The following is a 21,598-nucleotide window of genomic DNA, read 5'->3' as shown; positions in this document are numbered from 1 at the left end:
AGTGAATAATTCTTTTAAAGAGACAGTAACAACTGAGATATTTGAGAATCCTTCTTTAAAATCACCTTTTATTAATGAGTCCATAGGACATAAATTAGGGGTTAAAAGGGCCAGCAAAATGGCTCAGTGTAGAAAAAGGTGCTTGCCACTGATGATCTGAATGACCTGAGTTCAATCTCTGGAACCCAGATAGTAAAAGAAGGGAACTGAGTCCCATAAGGTGTCCTTTGACCTCCACACACAACAAGTGAAATGTAGATGTATACGTGCACGCATGTGCATACACACACACACGGAGTATGAGAAAAAGCTGTCATTAATGAAAGATAGGTTACTTCCTCTCAGTTGGGTACGGAAGGGCTGAAGACAAGAGACCCATTTTTCCTCTTACCGGAAGGAGGTATTCTTTTCTTTCTGCTTGGGTAAAATGATTTGTGGGGTAGTCTGTCCAGCAGCAAAAGCAAAGGTGCTAAAAATGTTCTGAGGATAACGGAACTTCATTAGCTGTTTCTTAAAGATGTCTACCACTTCTGGACTGACTTCTTCATCAAATGCTACTTTAATCAACTAGAGATAAAAGAAAAAGACATATCAGAAGCGTTAAGGATTTCTTGACAACTTTTACTCACAACACTGAAAACAAGAAAAACAAGCAAACAAAAATAACAATATTACATAGAAAGATATTAGCAGGTACCATAACTTTATAAGTTATAGGATTTTGGAAGTTGTATGGACTTTGGATAATATGAAATATAATTTAAATCATTTAAAAGAAAAATGTGTGACTTGCCAGATGGCTCAGCAGGTGACGGTATTAGCAACTTGAGTTTGAACCCCAGAACCCATGGAAAGGTAGTCAGAGAGAACTGACTCCACAAAGCTGTGATAAAATTTAAAAGTGAAAAAAAGTGATGCTCAGAAAAGTTTATTTGCAATTTAGATTGTCAGTTGGCGAGAAGAAAACTCGTTTTCTTGAATTTTTTTTCTTTTTAAATTATCTTTTCTATAATGAGATAGGGAATTAATTAGCCTAGAGTAGGTGACACAGGAAATGTGTCATTCCTAGTTCTCAGCTGTTAGGTATAGAGAAGAACTGTAGCCTAATAGGGTTCCTTCTTATCCAGAGATACAAACAAATCTAGGGATAAAAAAGTCAGTTTCACAAGAATTGCAAATAGTGAAGACAGGCAACTTTTAAGTGTAGAATTCTTTCGTGGCTAGAGCTGTTAAGAAAATTCCTAGTAGCCAAGGCTGTGAGGTGATGTGAGAAGGTTCAAGTCCTAAGCCAGCAGCTTTGCTGTGTGAGAGAACACAGGAACCATGAAGGGAGGCCTCTTCATGAGGAAGGGAGAGGTAAGCCTTGGCCTTCTTGGACTCTGAGAAGTCATCAACAAGGAGCAAAAGAGAGGAAAATCTAATGATAGACATGAACTTTGAAAAAGAAACAATGGAGGGAGGTCACTTCAACCATGCACCATTGTTTCTACTGGTTGGGTAAATCAGAGGCCTCTGGAAGTCACTGTTTCCTCAGGTCATTCAGTTAGCCCTGACAACAGTGTCTTAGCTCCAGCCAACCTTCTTAGAATTTTACTTTCCCCACAGAAAAGCACAGTGTTTCCTTCTGAAGCAGACAATTATTTTTACTTAAAGTTCTATCAAGCAGGAGTTGAGAAATAAGTTGTCAGAGAACGAGAGCCATTGTATGTCTGACTGACAACTTGTTGGTCAAGGGAACCCTGAAGTGGAGGGTTATATCCAAAGCCAAAGCCACTCTAAGACACTCACCTTCTTAGGCTCAGCCTCTAACTTCTGACCCCATGACCATAAAAAAATAAGAACCTCACTAGATATGTATAAGACTTTTTATTAGAAGAACTTTCTCTCTCTCCCTCTCCTCCTTTCTTTCCTCTCTTTTCTCCCTCCTTCCTTGGTACATTTTCAGTATTGTGTATGTGGAAATATGAAGTTGAAAATATTCTGAAAACACTGGTTTTGAGGTTTTGAATTAGGGACACTCAAATGGTACAGTCTGTGCAAGTATTGTACAATCTGAAACACTTATGGGGTACCTGGAAGGATGCTGATGTAATCTGCATCCCTTCTTGCATGTTCTGCTGTAGCTGGTTCTGCATGGTTATCTTCTTCTCCTTGGTTATAGAGGCAATGGGAAAGCTCCGCACAACTGTCTGTTCACCAACTGCAGGAGGACAGGACAAAGACTCAGGGGTATCACTTTATAGCTAAGGTATAAATTTCTGAAGAAATAGGAGGACAATGCCAGGAGTGAAGTGAGAAAAAATGCCAAGATTCTAGAATTTCAGTGTGTGTGTGTGTATAAAATTTTAAGACAAGGTCTCTCATGCTGGGTATGGTGACATAGGCCTTTAATCCCAGCACTCAGGAGGCAGAGGTAGGCAGATATCTTAGTTGCAGCCAGGGCTATACAGAGAGATCCTAGTTTGGAAAAAAAAAAAAAAGGACAAGGTCTCTCTATGAAGTCCTGGTTGTCCTGGGACTATGTAGACCAGGCTGGTCTTGAACTCACAGAAATCTACCTGCCTCTGCCTCTAAGTGCAGGGATTAAATGTGTGTGTCACCACACCCAAATCACTAATTTTATTGCACTGTGTGGTAGTCTGAACAGGAATGGCCCCCACAGACTCATGTGTTTGAATGCTTGGCCCATAGGGAGTGGCACTATTAGGAGGTGTGGCCTTGTTGGAGTAGGTGTGGCCTTATTGAAGGAAGTGTCACTGTGGGGCGGGCTTTGAGGTCTCATATGCTCAAGCTACGTCTAGTATGGCACACAGTTTCCTTCTGCTACCTTGGATCAAAGCAGAATTCTCAGCTCATTGTCCAGCATCATGTCTGCCTATGTGCCACCATGCTCCCCATCATGATGATAACGGACTAAACCTCTGAACTGTAAGCCAGCTCCAATTAAATGTTGCCCTTTATAAGAGTTGCCTTGGTCATGGTATCTCTTCACAGCAATAGAAACCCTAACTAAGACACACTGTAATTCACTTTTAGGACATACTATTTTTTCCAGGGTATGGGAACTGGGTCACCTTCCCATCCTCATTGCTTCTGTCTACCCACTGTATACATATAAAATCTAGCTTAAGGCAGTCACTCAGGAATAGGCTCTATACAAAAATAAAGTAGCTCCCAATATTGAAAAGAAAGCCAAGATAGTTAATGTAATGACAACGCAAAAGAGAATAGATTTGGGGGTTGGGGTGGGGGAGATAGTTTGTTACTACAGGTTGGCCACAAACTCATGATTCTACCAAGTGCTGGGATTAAAGGGTTGAATTATCATGTCTGATAAGACAACAGATTTTTAAAATCTGTTTCCCTATTAGTAAAAGGTATTGGTCAATGTTTCTTCTAGAAAGCTTTTGGAAGATAAGACTAGATGTGTGTCCAACAGTTTTAGGAACGTAACATTTTATAAAACAAGAATGCAAAATCACAAACTATCTGTGAATATGAAGATCCATCTAGAAAGGAAGTATCATGGTGTTCCTTGACAGTTTTCAGGTCTCCACTGGGGAATGTCACATGAACGCTACTGTAACATGTGAGTTCAAGTGAACAGGTAATTCACGGCCTTGAGTACTGCAGAAAAGGAGACGATCTCTGTATGCTTGATGGATAGAATAAAACTTCTGCAAGTTGTGGGAGGGAAGGAGAGCTCTGAACAGAGGGTAGGGTTTTAACTTGAGAGAGAAGAGGGGAGGCATTTTGGGCACGGTGATAGCTAACATGACAGAAGCAGCAATGGCAGTCTAACAGCTGAGCCAGGGCAGGAAGGCCTGGATGAGGATTATTGAATCGAGAGGCTTACACATTTGTTCACTATCTTCAGAATTCCTCATTCTCTGAATTTCTCAACTTGTTAAGTTCATATCCAGAAGCTAAGCAAAGCTAGGGTATACATTAGATTTAAGTTTTAATACTTGTTAAACAACTTATGCCTGTATAATGCATGAAAAAAAAAAACCCACCCAGATTTCTATGTGTTACTAAAGGAGAAAGAAAGAGAAAAAAAATGTTTTCTCTGATGAAAACATTTTCCTAGAACATACAACATTAAAATTGCAAAGAAAGAACAAAGTGAGATTTCAACACCAAGCATACCTTTTTTCTTTTCTGGGTTTGAAATGAGATGTAAATCATTAAGCATGGACTAAATAAAACCTCAAGTGCCACATGGGGCTCTGATGGTGTGCACTGGGTCATACCTAGCTGGTCATGTGGCGTCCCTCTGAAGAGAATTCTGTATGTGGTGAGAAACAAGGCACCTTCTGCAGGCAGTAGCTGAGGACCTCCAAGGAGACCTCCAGTGGCTTCTTCCCGACCATCAGGATCCAGCAGGACTCGAAGGCCTTCACAAACAATTTCTTCTCCTGGCAGTAGAGCTGGTCGGAGAATCTTGGGCTAAGAACAGTCAACTGTTTTAAAAGCAACTCCTGAAGCATTTCCATCATTTAGTTTCAGGTTACATTTTCATGTATAGTTTGGAAACCCTGAGCCAACCCTGAGCCTGACTTGGGAAGAGCAGAAATGGAGTTTCTAAGTCCAAATGTGAAAAGATTTTGCTGCACTGCTTGTTCACAGTAAAAATATAGGAAATAACTTGAAAGTTTAAAATATCCATTCAAACAATCATTGTATAGCCTTTAAAACAATGGAATGTCAGAGAAGAAAAGCAATAAGAAAGTGACCAACTAATAAAGGCAGATTATAGTAGCTCTGACAGAGACTTGGGGGTGGGGTAAGGGAAGACACTACATTGTATTTCTTTCATGCTTAAACTTTACATGAAACAGTACTATCCTGTAGACTGAAGAAACAAGCATTTAAATGGATTTGGGTTTTTTTGGTTTTTCAAGACAGTGTTTCTCTGGCTGTCCTGGAACTTGCTCTATAGACCAGTCTGCCCTCAAACTTAGAGATCCACCTGCCTCTGCCTCCTAAGTGCTGGCATTAAAGAAGTGTCTCACCACCCCCTAGCACAAACTTTCTCATACCCGAGACTGGATGTGAATTCCTCCTCACTGTATTGCTTCTACATCCTCACTGCTGAGATTACAGGTGAGTGCTACATTGCCTGGCTCCATAGGTAGCTTTTGCTGCTTTGTTTTAAAGACAGCGTCTCACTATGTAGTCTTGGCTGGCATGGCAATCACTATGTAGATCAGGCTGGCATTGAACTCACAGAGATCTATCTACCTGCCCCTCTTTCCTCAGTGCTGGGACTAAAGGTGTGTGCCACCGTGGCTGTCCATGGATTTGTTTTTTTTTTACAAAAGATTTAGTCCTTTTTGGCCAAGTAATGAATTTTTCACGTGAGAAATTTAGCTCAGTGTCCGGTATATGAAAAACAACATGATAAGACTCCTCTTGAGAGGTGTGGGTAAGGAAAAAGACCATTCTCCCTGAACATCTGCTTTTTATTTATTTTTAAACTTTATTTATTTATTCCTATGTACATTTGGCATTTGGCCTACATGTATGTCTGTGTGAGGGAGTCAAATTCCCTGGAACTGGAGCTACAGACAGTTGTGAGCTGCCATATGGGTGCTAGGAACTGAACTCAGGTCCTCTGGAAGAACAGCTAGTGCTCTTAACTGCTGAGTCATCACTCCAGCCCATAACCATCTGTTTTTTAATCAGTAATAAAAACTACCCAAATCAACTGGATATAGTGGTGCACATCTTTAATCTAAGTACTGGGGAGGCTTAGGCAGGTGGATCTCCGTTATTTGGAGGCTAGCCTGGTCTACATAGTGAGCTCCAGGACAGTCACAGTCAGAGATATATACTAAGACCCTGTCTCAAAACAAACAAACAAACAAACAGAAAACAAAATCTAAAAATATAACCAAACACCCCCAAACCCAACCCAACCCAAAACAATACAAAAGAAGTGTCTCACCACCCCCTAGCACAAACTTTCTCATACCTGAGACCCTGCTTCTAGGGTCTCAATGTGCATAGCTACAATTCCTAGGGTGAGTCAGAGAATTCAAAAAGAAAGAAAATCAACCAGGGTGCACGTGCAAATTCCAGATATTTTAGAATGAAAACGAAGTAAAAATTGACAGGTCCTCCAAAACAAACAAACAAACAAACAAAACCACAACTGACCCAAATCAGCATTATTCTTTTTTCAGGCTCAAAGAATCTTACTAATGCAGAAATCAAAGTGTAATGGCCACTATATCTTAAGCCTCAGACTGCTGCTCCTACCTATGTGCTTCTGATTGCTCCTTTAGATGTATTTTTAAAAGTTCTGTCAGAGAGCAGAAGGCCCAGATTCTAGTCTGTAACAGGTGTGAGAACAGCAGCAAAATAACTACTTGAGTGGCTTTCTCAAACACAGATTTCTAGGTCCCAGGGTTTTCTAATTCAGGAGAGCAGGGACTCCAAATCCTTATTAAATTTCCCAGCTGTTGGTCATGGACAGTCACAAACCCAGTGCTTTTATGGAAACCGTTTTAAATATTTTCTTTTTTGGGGGATGGGGTGTGTGTATCAACATTGGCTTTGGGCTTGGCGATTAGAATTATTCATGATTTATTTCTGTAAAAAGAGGAGTTAACAAGACATTATTATTGTTCTTTTGTTGAATCACAAAACAGACAGCATTCCTATTTCAGCAGCTTACAAAACTTTGTAGGGCAAAGTCCCCAAAACTTTTAATGCATCCATAAATTATAAATAGCTAAGAAGGCACTGTCTAGAGCACAGTAGTAGCCCATTGCTGCTGTGTTTTGAAAGGGCTGTTGTACCCTGAAAGCACACAGTGAGGGGTAATTACCTTCTGGATAGGTGGAAGTCTTCTACTCTCTCGATGTACTGCTTCTAGGGTCTCAATGTGCATAGCTACAATTCCTAGGGTGAGTCAGAGAATTCAAAAAGAGAGAAAATCAACCAGGGTGCACGTGCAAATTCCAGATATTTTACAATGAAAACGAAGTAAAAATTGACAGGTCCTCCAAAAGTTAAAATATAGTAACCATGTAACACATGAAATTCTATTCCTAGGTATGCATCTCCAAAGAATTGAAAACAAGTACTCAGACAGTTACCTGTATGCAAATATTCATAGCATCATCACTCACAAATCTCTAAAAATGAAAAAACCCAAGTGTCCATTGACAAATCAGTTGCTGAACAGATAAGATATATCCATAGAATGAAATAGTATTTAATAATAAAAAATGAATGAGTGAAGTAACACATGAATAAACCCTAAAAACATTACGCTAACTGAAAAAGTGGAAATATTATATATTCCACATATGTAAAATCACTAGAATAGTAAAGTTCATAGAAACAGAAATAGATTAGGTATTTCCAGGGGCAGAGACTGAAGAAACAGAAAATATTACCTGATAATAGTTAGCACATATCTATTTGGAGCGATTAAATATTGTAAATACAATTAATGCAATTCATGTTAATTGCCACAGTTTAGTAAACTCTGGAACATGTCATGGTGGCACAGGCCTGTAACCCCAGCCCTTGGGAGGCAGAGGCTGAGGATCAGAAAAGCAAGGGCAGCTTGGGTGCACTGCAAATGTGAGGGTAGCCTGGGTCACATGCAGTCTTTTCTTAGAAAACAGAACAACAATAAAAGAAATAAGAAGCACATTAGAGACAAGCCCAGTGCACAAGTACTGTGCTGGGTCATACCTGCTTCAACCCTCCGATCCTTCAGTCCCCTCGAAGTGATTGATTACCTGGAATCATGCAGTGGAGACTCCTGATGTGGTCCTGAGTCACTCCACTCTCTGTACAAACCTTGTCAATAAACCGGGCAATGAACCTCACAACGGAGTTGGCAACATCATTATTTTCTGAATCTTCAAACCCACTCTCTGTATCATAGCTCTCAGCTACACTTCCTGCAATACTAAGAGAACCAAGGAAAGAAATCATGGCCAGGCCTCAAATTAAAAAAAAAAAAAAGAAAGAAAAAAAAGAAAATAAGAAAAAAAAAGACATTATAGTCACTTTACAGAGGAACTGAAACTTGCTAAAAGAGGCGTATAATCAGGAGAGACACACTTAACTCCATGGTTCTATTAAGTGGCAGCTGTGAAATGTTATGTTCTATGTGCCTACATTTAAATATCATCTATTAGAATAAGATTTATTATTGTAAGCAATACCTTCTCTTACTCTCTCAAAAGGAACTTAGAAGCCACAGAAAAGAAAGCAAAGGGCTGTGTCAATAATTTATTATCTGCTACCAGAACCTTCTAAAAAAACTTGTCAGGGGAGCAGGGGCTGTCTCTGGCATGAACTCAGTGGCTGGCTCTTTGATCACCTCTCCCTGAGTGGGGAGCAGCCTTGCCAGGCCACAGAGCCAGACAATGTAGCCAGTCCTGATGAGACCCGATAGGCTAGGGTCAGATGGAAGGGGAGGAGGACCTTCCCTATCAGTGGACTTAAGAGAGGGACAAGGAGGAGATGAGGAAGGGTAGGTAGGATTGGGAGGGAATGAAGAAGGGGGCTACAGCTGGGATACAAAGTAAATAAACTGTAATTAATATAAAAAACAAAAATTTAATTAAAAAAAAAAACCTGTCCTTCCAAGTTAATCATTACAGAGAAGCAAAATGAATGCGGCTGATGCTAGTGACTGATGCACCTTGGTAGGCAGAGAGCACGAACCCTTTTGAGAAACCTCCATGTTCTTCCAGATGGAAGAATGAGACTGTTATGACCCTTTCTCTTGTCAGATTTCTCTCTCCCTGGTCTCTGCACCTAAACTCCTGTAGTAAATCGTAACTCTCAGAGCCACTGTGAAGCTACTTTCTTCTGCAGGTGATAAACTTATGTAAAACAAATGAACACATCTGAAATGAAACGAAGAAGGACTGAGAAAAAGAGGAGCTGCCTGAAGGAGCCTGACAAGTTGTTGAGAACCAGGACTAGCCAGGCATTTCAACATCTATTACTAGAGAGCTAAAACTGCTGCTCAGCGTTAGTTCGTTTGTTTATCTATTCAGTTAAACATTGTTACCTAGCACCTACTATCTGCAAAGATGCAGAGAACTGAACAAAGAACACAACAAAGAAAGGACAAAGGCAAGAGCACATGTGAAAATACATCAGACTGTGATGTGGTGGTACAGCTTGGGAGGCTGAGAGGATCATTACAGGCTTGAGGCCAGCTTAGTGAGAACTTGTCTCAAAAAACCCCAAACTCAAAACAATACCACATTAATAGAAAATAAAAATAAAGAGAGGAGAAAAAACGGGGGAAGAAATCAAGTTATGAAAAACACCTGGAGAAGAAAAAAACAACCAATCAAAGTAAAAACAAAAACAAAAACAAAAAAACCCAGTAACAATTGGGACACTTAAAAAAGGCCAAGCCTATCTGAAGGGTGACACTTGATCAACAATGTAAAGCAAGGAGAGATCTTGGGGCTACTGAAGACAGGTAGGTAGTGTAGACCTGGGAATAACAAGCAGGCAGCACAGGCTCAGGGTGTCTGAGGGTCCTATCAGCACAAAGACTGGGGCTGACTTAAGAAGGACAGAGAGCTGGTGAGCGTTACAGGAAGTGCATGGTTCCTATCACCTCTCGGGCCGTAGCAAAGGTGTTTCACTCTTGGGACATGGAAACTCACTGGAGAACAGAGAAGAAGGTGAGGTTGAGGATGTCATGTTAGGGTTTGAATATGAAGTGGACTCCACAGACTCGCGGCCTGCTGCCCATAGGTGGGCCTTTGAGAAGTGATCAGCTCTGGGGGCTCTCCTATTTATAACACGATGGTTCTATTGGGAAGTGGCAGAGAGTGGGAGTGGGGAGAAGTAAGTCTTTGGGAGTGGCAGGGTTTTGCTCTGGTTCCTTCCTGCAATCCCTTCTCTCTGCTTCTCGGGTGAAAGGAGGTGGAGAAGGTTCTCTTGCCACAAACTCTTGCTACCATATTGTTCTGCCAAAGCTCATGGGGCCAAGCAATAATGGACTGAATTGTCTGAAAACCTCAAAAATAAGCACTTATTTCTCTCAGGTGTTTTGGTTACAGCAATGAAAAATAATTTAGACAGCACAATTTGACAAAATTTAGATAAATTGAGAAACAAGAGGGCCAAGAAGCAAACACCTTGATAAGAAGTTCCTCACCAGAATTTTTCAGAGCACTCTGCTTTAGCAGAACGTGACTGACAGACCACATCAGTGGTATAGACTTTTGACAAATTAGGTCCAGAGACAAAAGGGGTGTGTGTGTGTGTGTTGGGGGGGCAGATTAAGTAGGATAAAGGAAAGTTTTTTTTTGTTTTGTTTTTTAAAACAGAAGGGCTGAGTAAGCTGGAGATGGGGAAAACAGTCATTTCTAAAACACGTACAGCAGTATTTGCCATGTTTCTGCCGAGACATGATTAGATCTGAGGAGGAGCTGTGTGCTCCATCTCAGTACCTGTTTGTGACAATGCTGTTGCTCCCACTTTCCCAGTCTCCTGGAGCAGATGCTCGAAGGAGCTTGTTTTTGCTTGTGTCTAGTGGAACCAGCAGGTTAACCATGAGGTTTGCAAAGTGAATGGCTTGACTGAAGACAGTGCTTTCCTCATGTTGCACCAGCTCCTGCTGAGTTGACTTGCTCAGAGTAGGCCAAAGGCGAAGCTGCTCGGCTGCCAAGTCCATCGCTGTCTTCTCCTGACACTGGCCATCAGGAAGCTTATCCCAGAAAATAAAGCACAATAAGCCACGGGTGAACAGCTATCACTTCATCTGTGCGCCTCAGACACGGATGACGCTGAAATCTGTCCATGTCTTAAATCTTGGTCTTCTCTTGGAATATTCTGTATCTTTTAGTATAGTTTATCAGTATACACTATTTTTAAGGAAAATATCAAGAAACCACTTAAAGATCAGGAAAATGGATTTCCCTTTTTTATTTTGAGAAAGGGTCTCATCTTGAATTTGCTGTGTAGTGGAAATGACTGTGAACTCTTGATCTTTTTGCCCTTACCTCCCAAGTGCTGGGATTACTAGTGTGCGTCAGCATGTTGGGCTGAATCTCTTGGAATGACGGGAAGAATCTGTTAAGTACTGTATCAGCAGAGGCGAAACTCAGCAGAATAACCCCACAAAGTACACTGGAGCTTTTTCCCCTGGCCTGCATAATTTCGTTGGTACCACATGACAAATCCAAAGAAACAGTAGCAAAACATAGACCCATGCTTCTCACTTTAACTTCTGCGTTTACACTTGACTCTGTGGCTTCACCTCTTTGAAGCTACTAGTTACAAAAATGAACAGATTTCCTGTTAAGTGCCCTTGTCAGAACACTTCAGTAACATCTGCTAAAACTCTTATCTTTCTTCTGCTCTTTGAGAGGAAACAGAATGATCAAAGTCACAAAACAATATAACTAGATGTCTTTGTAAAACATTATCAAATACACAAATGTGTAGGTATCTGTGGAAAGGCTGAAGAGATACATGATGGTAATAGCAACTCACACCTGCATAGTATTTTATCTAGTATGGAGTGCTAAAACACATACCGTATCTAATTTAGTGCTCAGAGGTAGGACTCTTTCAGGATGGAGGGACTCAGCAGCTGTGCCACATTTGCTGTATGAGTGCTTTATAAATATGTCAATCCAGCAAATTACAGCTGCTTAAAAATCAGCAAAGGCACGCTAACAATCTGATTATTTCTGGGTGTGTCCCAGCCCAACAGTCTCTGTATCTGCTACAAGTTACACCTTGAGTGGTGCATGTAGTGTCTTATCAAGAAATTCTGAATATTAATTAAGCAAACAATTCACATTTGAACAATAACAGTTACATACCTGTCAATGCTATTTGTAATCAAGAGTTTCTATTCTACTTAATAAACCAAAAATATGTTTAAGATGATGAAGCACATACGCGTTTGACTATGACTATGTTGCTTCTCTTAGATGCCTAGGATAATCCATCCTACCTACAAATAAGTTGAAGTAGAAGATGATGGACAGAATCTACAGTGATGTGCTCCCAAAATCTTCAGTTCAAAAAGGTTGAATTTAAAATCACTCTCAAATGAATCAACATTGAGTCTTTTAGGCTCCTTTAAGTTCACTTCATGAGGATGATGATTTGTAACACTTTTTACTTAGTGTGTGTCAAGAACTCTTAATTAGCCTTCTATCAGACATGAAAATCTTAAAGACATCTATACATTTCACCAATGAGGACATGTGGGGGTAATATGAATAGTCAGTCTAAGAACAGAAAGCCAGAAAATGACATTTAAAAATTGGAGTAGTTTAAATTTTATTTTCTAGCTATTTAAATACATGGATATCTAGCAAACGTTGCACGCACATGCACACACATACACATACACACAAATCCTAAAGAAAGACCTCAGTTATTGCTGACATATTCTGAACAGGACTACTGAATTTTACATTTATCTTTATAGTCAATTAACTTCAATTTCTTTTTTTTTTTTCCTTCTTCTTCCAATGGTGGTAAGGGAACTCAGGGTTTGTGCTTGTTAGGTAAAAACATTCTATCAGAGAGATAAACCTGGCATTTCTTCAAGGAAGTAAGTGGCTGGAGACTTATACCTGGGCCCATCTTAGATTTGTTTTTTCTATTCGATTTTCTCAAATTGTTTCCAAGGAGTTCTCATTAAAATATAACAAAACAATTCTAGTGCTAAAGAACTGTAGTATGAGGTCATTATAGAAAAACATGGTACCAGAATTAAAGGAAGAAAGATGCTCACTACAGGACTCCCTAACACTCAGGAGCCACATAGGTAGAGTCCCTTTGCCTAAGAACATCTGCCTGAACTGTCTTTCAGGTCCCAACCACACAGAAGTGTTTTCTTCCCTTACCTTCTGCTTCAGATGTGGGGCGTGATTGTCCTCCTTTGCTGAGAGGTACAGGGAGCGGACCTGCTCCTGCACTGCATTGTAGAACGTCGTCTCCCAAAACTGCTGATTTGTCCAAATGGGGTGGTCCTGGACACAGGTGTAGGCAAACTGGCTGACTCCGGGGGCAAGTTTCTACGAGAACACGTAATATCCATCAGCACAGTGCTGCCAGACTATGACAGTTCAGAAGGTCACAGGAGCTACAGTTAATTGTAGAGGTGATAAAAAAGATTTCTCTGAAGGCTTAGTAATCAGCACTGTACTCATGTTCAAATGGCAACTGTCAGCTCTGTATGAAATCCTTTGAGGTCTTGGTTGTTTTACCTACTCAAATGAGCATTTTAACAATAGCTATACTATAAATTATAGAATTAATATAATTCTGTGAATTATAAAATATACCAAAAATATCTCCTACGCTGGTATATACAAGGTGGGTACTTTACAGTTATTCTAACTGGGATATAGACTAAAACCCAATACAATACAACCTAAAAATAAAACTTTAATAATCTAAAATTTCTCTTACTTTATGATTTGTTAACATTTATTTGTTTTGCAGGTATGTGTGTACATGCTACAGCCTGTGTTCATAAGTCAGAGGACAATCTATAGAGTAGGTTTTCTCCTTCTACCATGTGGCTTCTGAGTATCAAATTCAAATTTTCAAGCCTGCTAACAAACATCTTTATCTTTTGATTCATCTCACTGGCCCAGGCTAACTCAGAACTCTTTATCTTCTTGCCTTAGCCTTATGAGTGCTGAGATTATAGAATTGCAGACCACCATTTCTAGCTAGGGTGTGTTTTAAAAATACATTAAATAATTTGCCACCTCTTAGCAAACAATAGAAAACACTGCAGAAAAGAAAAAAAAAATTGTGGTTCCATTTTACCTTCTGTAATTTAATTAATCTTTCTCCCTCTCTCTGTGTGATAGTAAAGTACTTTTTTTTCTTTTTAAGCAATTTAGTAAGCTGGGTTATCTTCTGAAATGTTAAGAAATATTAAGGTTATATACACAATTATTCGCAGAAGTCCATTTTTAGGTCTGTAGAACAAATAAGTAAGGTACCAGCAGAATGCTAAGCTTGATGTAATTTCCCTTTTGATCCAGACATACCAACCCTAAAGCACGTGCAAGCAACAGGTATACCATGTTTTAGTCTTACACACTTACAAGCAGGGTGAGTGATTTTGTCTGCAAGAATCTCTGTGTCATATGTGATGCAAGTTCCCTTCAAGGGCTGTGTACTGCTTTGGAGGTGACTGACTATGAGTAAAGTTCCTTCTATACGGTGGCTATAAACAGGTGCTGACCATGAGGCAGAAAAAGGAGAAGGTCATGTTTGGTTTTCACGATGCCTCGTTTGCTCACTCCAGATGCTGTCTTCAATGGGAAATCATGGACTAAATGTATGTGGTTCTGCTAGCTGTGTTAGCAGAAACGACACTGAATCATGTGTTTCTTCTATATCCTGCATAAAGATATCCAGTGAGTAGATTATAAATTATTCCCTTGACATTTTAGATCTTCATTTCAGTAACAGAGCAAAGTCCTATTCAGAATGAGACTTATTTCACTGTGATATTTTCATGCCCATTATAGTTTGCTCATATCTACCTGTTACTTCCCATTCCCTTCCTTCCCCCAAATAGTTCCCTTTTGGCTTTCATGTCATATATGTAAAAACATATGCTCTTCTTAGATTTATCATGAGTGAAAACATGGCATAAATGTTTGAAAGAGATAAAATTTTATGCTTTTGAAAAAGCATAAAATTCAAATAAGATAGAGCATAATTCTGAGTGAGATATAATGGTAATGCATGCCTTTAATCTCAACACTTGGGAGGAAGAGGCAAGGGGATCTCTGTGAGTTCAAAGCCAGTTTGGCCTACACACAGTGAGCTTCAGGACAGCCAGGAATATGCAGAGACGCTGCTTCACACCCCTCCCCCCAAAATAGAAATTCTAAGTTGCTTTTCCCCTGAGTACAACCCAAGGTAGAATCATTTCTTACAAATGCAGCACAATATAAACCACAGCAACTCTAAACAGTCTGTATACATTATTAATATAGAAGAGTTCAGAAAACTGAGCTGTCTTTTCAGAGTGATTTAGGAGATTTTCAATGAATCTGATAGTTTAATAAAGCCCTACCTTTGCCCTTAAGCATTACTCTCAGCCATGCTACATATTGCTTCTCCTGGTCACATATCCATTGAAATACCTTTCCTGTTTATGCACAAACTAAAAAAATATATATGAAAACTTTTCTAAGTCTTTTCAATAAAATGAAACTATACACTCAAAGGCAGAAAAATGGTGCAAAAGAGAATGACAGTGGCCCAAAGAGGCAGAGCCACAGCCTATTTACCAGGTGAAAATCACAGCAAGGTGAAAGTGATCTTAAGATAATATTAAGATAATTTTTGTGGTAGCAAATTTAATTTTTGTGGTAGCCCACATATAGCTATAGCCTTTGCTTAAACCATGCCTAAAAATCATTAATTCCCAAGCACGTAAAATATTACCTCTTTGAAGAGGAATATGTGTCCCTGTTAGTATGGACACTGTACAATGAACAGGTATGTCCTTAGGACAGCAGAGGGCAGTGAGACCTTTTCTCCATAGATATCCTCATAGCTTCAACTAACAGCTTCATAACAACAGAACTTTGCAGGAAGTGGGTAGAAGGAATACCACATCTCTTCATTGTTCATCTGAGATTCTTTGAGAATATATTTGTCCAAGTCACACAGAAATGAGGTAGATTTATTTATTAATTAAACAACAGGGTCTTAGCTATTCTAGAATTTACTATCTAACCATGCCAGGCAGCCTTCAAACCTAAGAGCCTCCTGCTTCATGCTAAGGTTTGAAAGGAATAGAAGTCTGCTTTACCATATCTGACTACACGTTCCTTAAGATACAAAAGTTAACAAATTATACAAAATGGAACTTTACTACAATTGTGGAGAAAGAGATGTAATGAGACTTTAGAGTTTCAGATTCAGTATAAACAGTGACAGCAGCAGAAGTTTAGTAAACTGAGAAAATAAGCAACCATGGTCAAAACTATCTCTTATTCTAGTCACTTCTTTAGTTTGAAGCAAACTTTTTCTAGGAAGATTTCCCAAATTGGTCGTGTGCTCTTAGTGACTGTCCTGAGGGTGACAGGGTGGCGATAGAGAATACTTGTCAAATGACATCTCTTTTACCCTTCAACTCTGGCATAAATATTTACTCTATATTTCATAACACTTCTTTAATTATGTCCTAAAGAAACAAATGATATTTTGTCATCCAGTTTTCTAAGATATTTAAGAATGTGTTGATTTCCTTCCTTATCTAGCAAAAATAGCCCTGAGGGTACTAGATTAAGCAATGCCGTTCATTTTCCACAAAGCTTTCAAAAGAAACCCAGCATGAGGCAGGATGTGGAGAACAGACTCACGGTGCTCACTAAACAGAGAGCCAATTCAAACCCACATATATGGACATAGATTATCTGAGGAGGTGATCAGGAGTTATGTGAGTATGCAGGAACTGTCTAAAGTCTGTTTGGCTAAAAATGGCTCACAGCTCCATTTAGGGAAGTCAGAGGGAAACTACATTTCAGGGAAGAAGGCTGGCTGGCAGGTACAATGCCAATGACATCTTTAAGAATAATATAGAACTATCTCAGTTGCTGAGGATTTCCTTACTATAGTTATTAATTTAATCTTCAAAGCAGTCTTCCAACCCACTGACAAAGGATACTACTTCCCATTTCAATAACATGAGAAAACTGAGGCATTGCCAGCAGGCGGCACAGCTAGAGCAGGGAGTCCTTCCTTCCTTCCTTCCTTCTTTCCTTCCTTCCTTCCTTCCTTCGTTCTTTCCTTCCTTTTTCTAAACTTACTGATTCTTTGTGAATCTCACATTATGCACTCCAATCTCACTCATCTCCCCATTCCTCTGTACCTGCAGCCCCCAAAAGAAAACAAACAAATCTTACTGTGGAAGCTGTGGTGTTGAGACAGGCTCTCTCTATGTAGTTTTAGTTATTGTGGAGCTTGATATGTAGACTAGACTGGCCTTGAATTCACAAAGATCCTCCTGCCTCTACCACCCAAGTGCTGAGATTAAAGGCGTGTGCCACTATCATCCAGTCTGGGAATTCTGCTGTAAGAATATACAGCATTTCTCTGTTCCAGGTAAGGCCTTGGCTAAAACAGACAATGGGGCACAGACACCAAAACACAAGTCAACTGCCATCGTGTGATTGTTGGTTTCAGTGTCAGGTCTCACGTAGCCTTAGCGGACTTCAAACTGGGTCTGTAGCCAAAACTCTCCTTGAAGTCACATCATCCTGCCTCCACCTAAATGTCGTGATTATAGGCATGCCCCCATGCCTGTTTGAATGTCAACATTGCTTAGCAGTGTATGGAATACTTGAGAGAGTTTATGGTAGGATATATGAGAGAGTATCAAGAAATATGGTGGTGACACCTATTGTCACCTGTGCCAATAACATGTTGTGTCTGCCAATGATCGGTTAACTCAATTAACAAATTATTTCATGCAGAGTTTCTGAAAATCCACTATTCAAAATAATAACAAGAGCTGTTTAATGTAAAATCCCAGCTTGGGATTTGAAGTTCCAAATGTCTTTAAAGTATAAGAAAACGCCCTTTCCCTCTTCTTCAGTGCTACTTTCACAGTCTTGTTTAATTTAGATAGGATCCAAATAAGGATACATATTAGTATTAGTCTGAGCATCACTCAGATCAGTTCTACTTGATGTTATGTTCTCAGCAGGACCATTTATCTATCCTATAGTAGTTGTTGACTACAGCAGAGTGTTATCGTTTAACATTTTTTTGGTCCCTGTGCTTCCTCTGAATTGGCAATGTCTTAATGGTCTGGTTACATTTAGGACTGGCTGGCAAGAATACTCCACAGATGGTACTGTCTAAGGGGACAGCTGGCCTTGTCCTCTTCGGTGTGAGAGCTGTTGATGGGCAATGGGTGGGAACTCATCATTAGGAGCAGACAGCATGTTTTTATTGGGCATCACTCTCTCAAGCACTCGCACCGGAGAAACTGGCATACAGAAGAAGTTCCTGTCAACAACTGTTTGGTGAGTTCTATATACCCATATGAGAAAAGGAGAATCAACTGTTGTGTTACTTAACGCACACAGAATCCTGAGTTTTACCTTGAATGTGAGCATGTACATACATATGTATGTGCACACATGCATGCACACAACCAGAATCAACCCTTGATTCCATCTTACTCCTGACAATTTTGGAAATATTGTTATTTTTATCATTATAGTGGTATATTAATTTGACCTTTATTTCAATAATGTATTTATGAATTTGGGAATTTAAATATTTAATTAGAATTTTTCTTTTCTTTTCTTTCTTTCTTTCTTTCTTTCTTTCTTTCTTTCTTTCTTTCTTTCTTTCTTTCTCTCTCTCTCTCTCTCTCTCTTTCTTAATTTCTTTCTTTCTTTCTTTTTCTGAGACAGGATTTCTCTGTGCAGCCTTGGACTTGCTTTGTAGACCAGGCTGGCCTTGAACTTACAGAGAACTATCTGCCTCTGCCTCCCTGAGTGCTAATTAGAGAGTCTTAAATTTATGTTTAGAAATTAATAAAAAAACAAACTTATCTTCAAGTGCTTATATATTTTCATTAACTGAATGTCACACATTATAATGTTCCTATGTACAAAGTTTCTAAAATCTTTGTGGGGAAATGACACAAATGTGATATTGACTGACCTAATAATTGCTTTTAACAGCATTGTGAGCGGAAAGGATAAAAGGCTTCACTGACAGAATACAATACAAATAACAGATCCTAACAAGGTATAATTTCTGGGGCCAAACTGCAACATGTATGATAGATAAAAAGCAAGAATGTGCCATGGTATAGAAAATGAAAAAAGTTGGTGGGCTATTTGTAGCTCTCTCATTACATGTACTTGCAAGCGTCTCTACAGCGCCACAAAAAAAAAAAAGCTTATTTGGGGGGCTGAGGAGATAGCTCAGTTTAGAGTACCTGGGGCTTAAGTATGGAGATCTGAGTTTTTGTGACTAGCCCTCACATAAAAGAAAGATACAGCATTGCAATGCACATAATCCTGAGGCTGGAGAAGTAGACACACACACACACACACACACACACACACACACACACACACGGCACAGTTTATTCTGAGTTTCTTCAGTAGTTGCTCCTTACAGAGTTAGTGACTTTAACGCTCACTGTAGAGAGAAAGAAGGCAAGTGGCCAGTACCTTGTTAACACACCTGAAGACAAGCATGAGGTCCTGGTTTTGGACCCAGCTCCTACGTGTAAAGGTAGGTGTGATGCCACATGCCTAATCTTGTCACATTAGAGGTGGAGGTAAGAGGCTCCGATTTCTCACTGGCCAGCCAAATCAGCAAGTTCCAGGTTCAGTTAAAGACCATGTCTCAAAAATGGAGTCAGAAAACAACTGAGAAAGAGACAAGACCCTGACCTAGAGCACTATGCAGGTATACAAGGGCCCCCACAGCTGTGTAGCAATTTCCTTTGATTTGAAACATTCCATAAGGATGAGAGACTCCTTAAGATTCAGGACAGGAACAAAACTTAGGCTTAGGAAGCAAACTATTTAGCAGTCTTAGGAAGTTCCTCTAACTTGTAACATAGACAAGGGCCCTTCCCAATCTTACAGTAACAACTGCTAGGGAGAGTATACTTTGAGACCAAGTTGCCTGGAAACTATGCAGCCAAGGGAGCTCTAGGAATACAACTTTCATGAATCACCAATCATGCCAGGCTAGGGTTTCTCCTGCAAGGAACCTCCCATATTCTCCTAAAGCAATCCCAATAAGTTAGACTTTGGTAGAACTATTACTTTGGTTTATTATCTATTTCCTTTCTGGGGTGAATAAAAAATTCATTCACATTTTCCCAGGAAAAGTTAACATATCTGCACACACAAACACGTGCAACCCCCACCTCAAAAACAAAACAAAAAAAAGTCAAGGAAAAGGCAAGATGCTGGGCAGTGATGACACATGCCTCAATCCCAACTGACAGTTGGATATTTAATCCCACACTAGTCAATTCTATAATTCAAGTTCTAATTCAATAAATCCTAGTACTATCTTCCTGGAGTTAATCATATCCCACATATTACGGGGTCAACCTCTGAGTCTACCCCCATCTCTGGATATCAATTACAAGTACAAGCCTTTAGTAGCACTGATGGATAGGAAATAAATTAGGTATTCCCCAAAACTCCTTCTTAGGTTTGAATACTTGCTAGAATGGATAGCTCCCAAAATTGAAGGAGTCACTTTACTCACTACTACTGATTCATTACAAAGAATGCTTTAAAGGATATAAACAAATATCTAGATAAGAAGATCCATAAAGTGAGATTCCAAAGGGTCTCAAATGTAGGAACTTCTTTCTCTTGAGAGTTAGGGTGTGCTATACTCCTGGCATGTGAATATTTGTGTTCAGCAATCTGCAAGCTCTTCAACCCTTATCCCCATCCTCCTCCATCACCATGCGGGAAAATCTAACGCAGGACAGCGTGCTTGCTAGATACTGAACTACAGCCCTAGCCGTTCAGGCTCTTTACAGAAGCTTCATTATAGAGATGTGATTTATTGGTGACCAGCCAAACATTAAGTTCCTTGCCTTCTCTGCATGGGATGAAAATTCCAACCCTCTAAATCAGTTACTTCTCCTGACAACTCCATGTACAGGTGCCTAGAAGCCTCCAGACATCAGCCATTTCACTAGTAACAGAGATTCTGAAGGTTCTGAAAACTGCCAAGAAATAGGAAATAAAATATATTTATTATAAATCACAATATAAGCTATCAAATATTTCTGGGAGTGGTCGCACATACCTGTTATCAGTTGGGGATATATAACATATACACACACAGACACACAGACAGAGACACGGACACACACACACCCTGACCAATCTCCAAACCTTACTTAGGAAAGAGAAAACCTGAATAGCATATCTAAAGAACTGAAGTTACAGTTTAAAATATTCTGCAACAAAACAAAACAAAACAACAAAAAATCCCAGACCCCAATGGTTTCACCAAAACCTCACAAACGGATTAAGGACCTACAACTATGAGATTACCAAGAAAAAACAGGGGAAACTTCAAGACAGCGGTATGGACAGTGCCTTGTCAGTTAGGACCCTAATGAATAGGCAACATTAGTAAAAACTGACAAATGGGATTATATCAAACACAAAAGCTTCTGTGTAGCAAGGCATTAACAGAATTACAAGACAACCTATATGGAAGAGAAAATATCTGCAAACTGTTCATCTGACAACAGATTCCATTCATATAAGGAACTCATGTATGATGAAGAGCAGAGCACCAAACCCAGCCTACTCTAGTTACAAACGGGCTAAAGAAGTTAAATAGATTTGCCACCGAGTCTGATGACTTTCGTTCAACTCCCAGGACTCAGATGGTGGAAGGACAGAACCTCTTCTTTTCAAGCTATCCTCTGACCTCCATATATGAGCCATGATACCCTCCTGAGATGCTGGCATTGTCGTTTTTAAAATAGAACAGAAGCCTCATGGGAAAATACAGTGGCCTTTAGGTTTATCTTTATAAATCTCTGCAACACATGTCTCAGGGCCACTCAGCT

At 39.7% G+C, this 21,598-nt stretch overlaps 1 protein-coding gene across 2 annotated transcripts in view; it reads right to left on the bottom strand.

The window, feature by feature from the left end:
* Sbf2 (SET binding factor 2) overlaps window positions 1–21,598 on the bottom strand; it is a 331,059-nt gene that overhangs the window by 68,564 nt on the left and 240,897 nt on the right. For both annotated transcript variants that reach the window (XM_060367046.1, XM_060367047.1), the window contains exons 18-24: window positions 12,873–13,043; window positions 10,455–10,711; window positions 7,761–7,933; window positions 6,836–6,909; window positions 4,254–4,449; window positions 2,073–2,200; window positions 392–567 (exon numbers count right to left, since the gene is read on the bottom strand). In XM_060367046.1, coding sequence (XP_060223029.1) covers window positions 392–567; window positions 2,073–2,200; window positions 4,254–4,449; window positions 6,836–6,909; window positions 7,761–7,933; window positions 10,455–10,711; window positions 12,873–13,043 — 1,175 coding nt within the window. The remainder of the gene's footprint in view (window positions 1–391; window positions 568–2,072; window positions 2,201–4,253; window positions 4,450–6,835; window positions 6,910–7,760; window positions 7,934–10,454; window positions 10,712–12,872; window positions 13,044–21,598) is intronic.

This window comes from Meriones unguiculatus, chromosome 14 (assembly GCF_030254825.1).
Source record: "Meriones unguiculatus strain TT.TT164.6M chromosome 14, Bangor_MerUng_6.1, whole genome shotgun sequence".
NCBI classification, from domain to species: Eukaryota; Metazoa; Chordata; class Mammalia; order Rodentia; family Muridae; genus Meriones; species Meriones unguiculatus.
The sequence above is the reverse complement of the archived record's forward strand: the minus strand, read 5'-3'. Positions and strand labels throughout refer to the sequence as shown.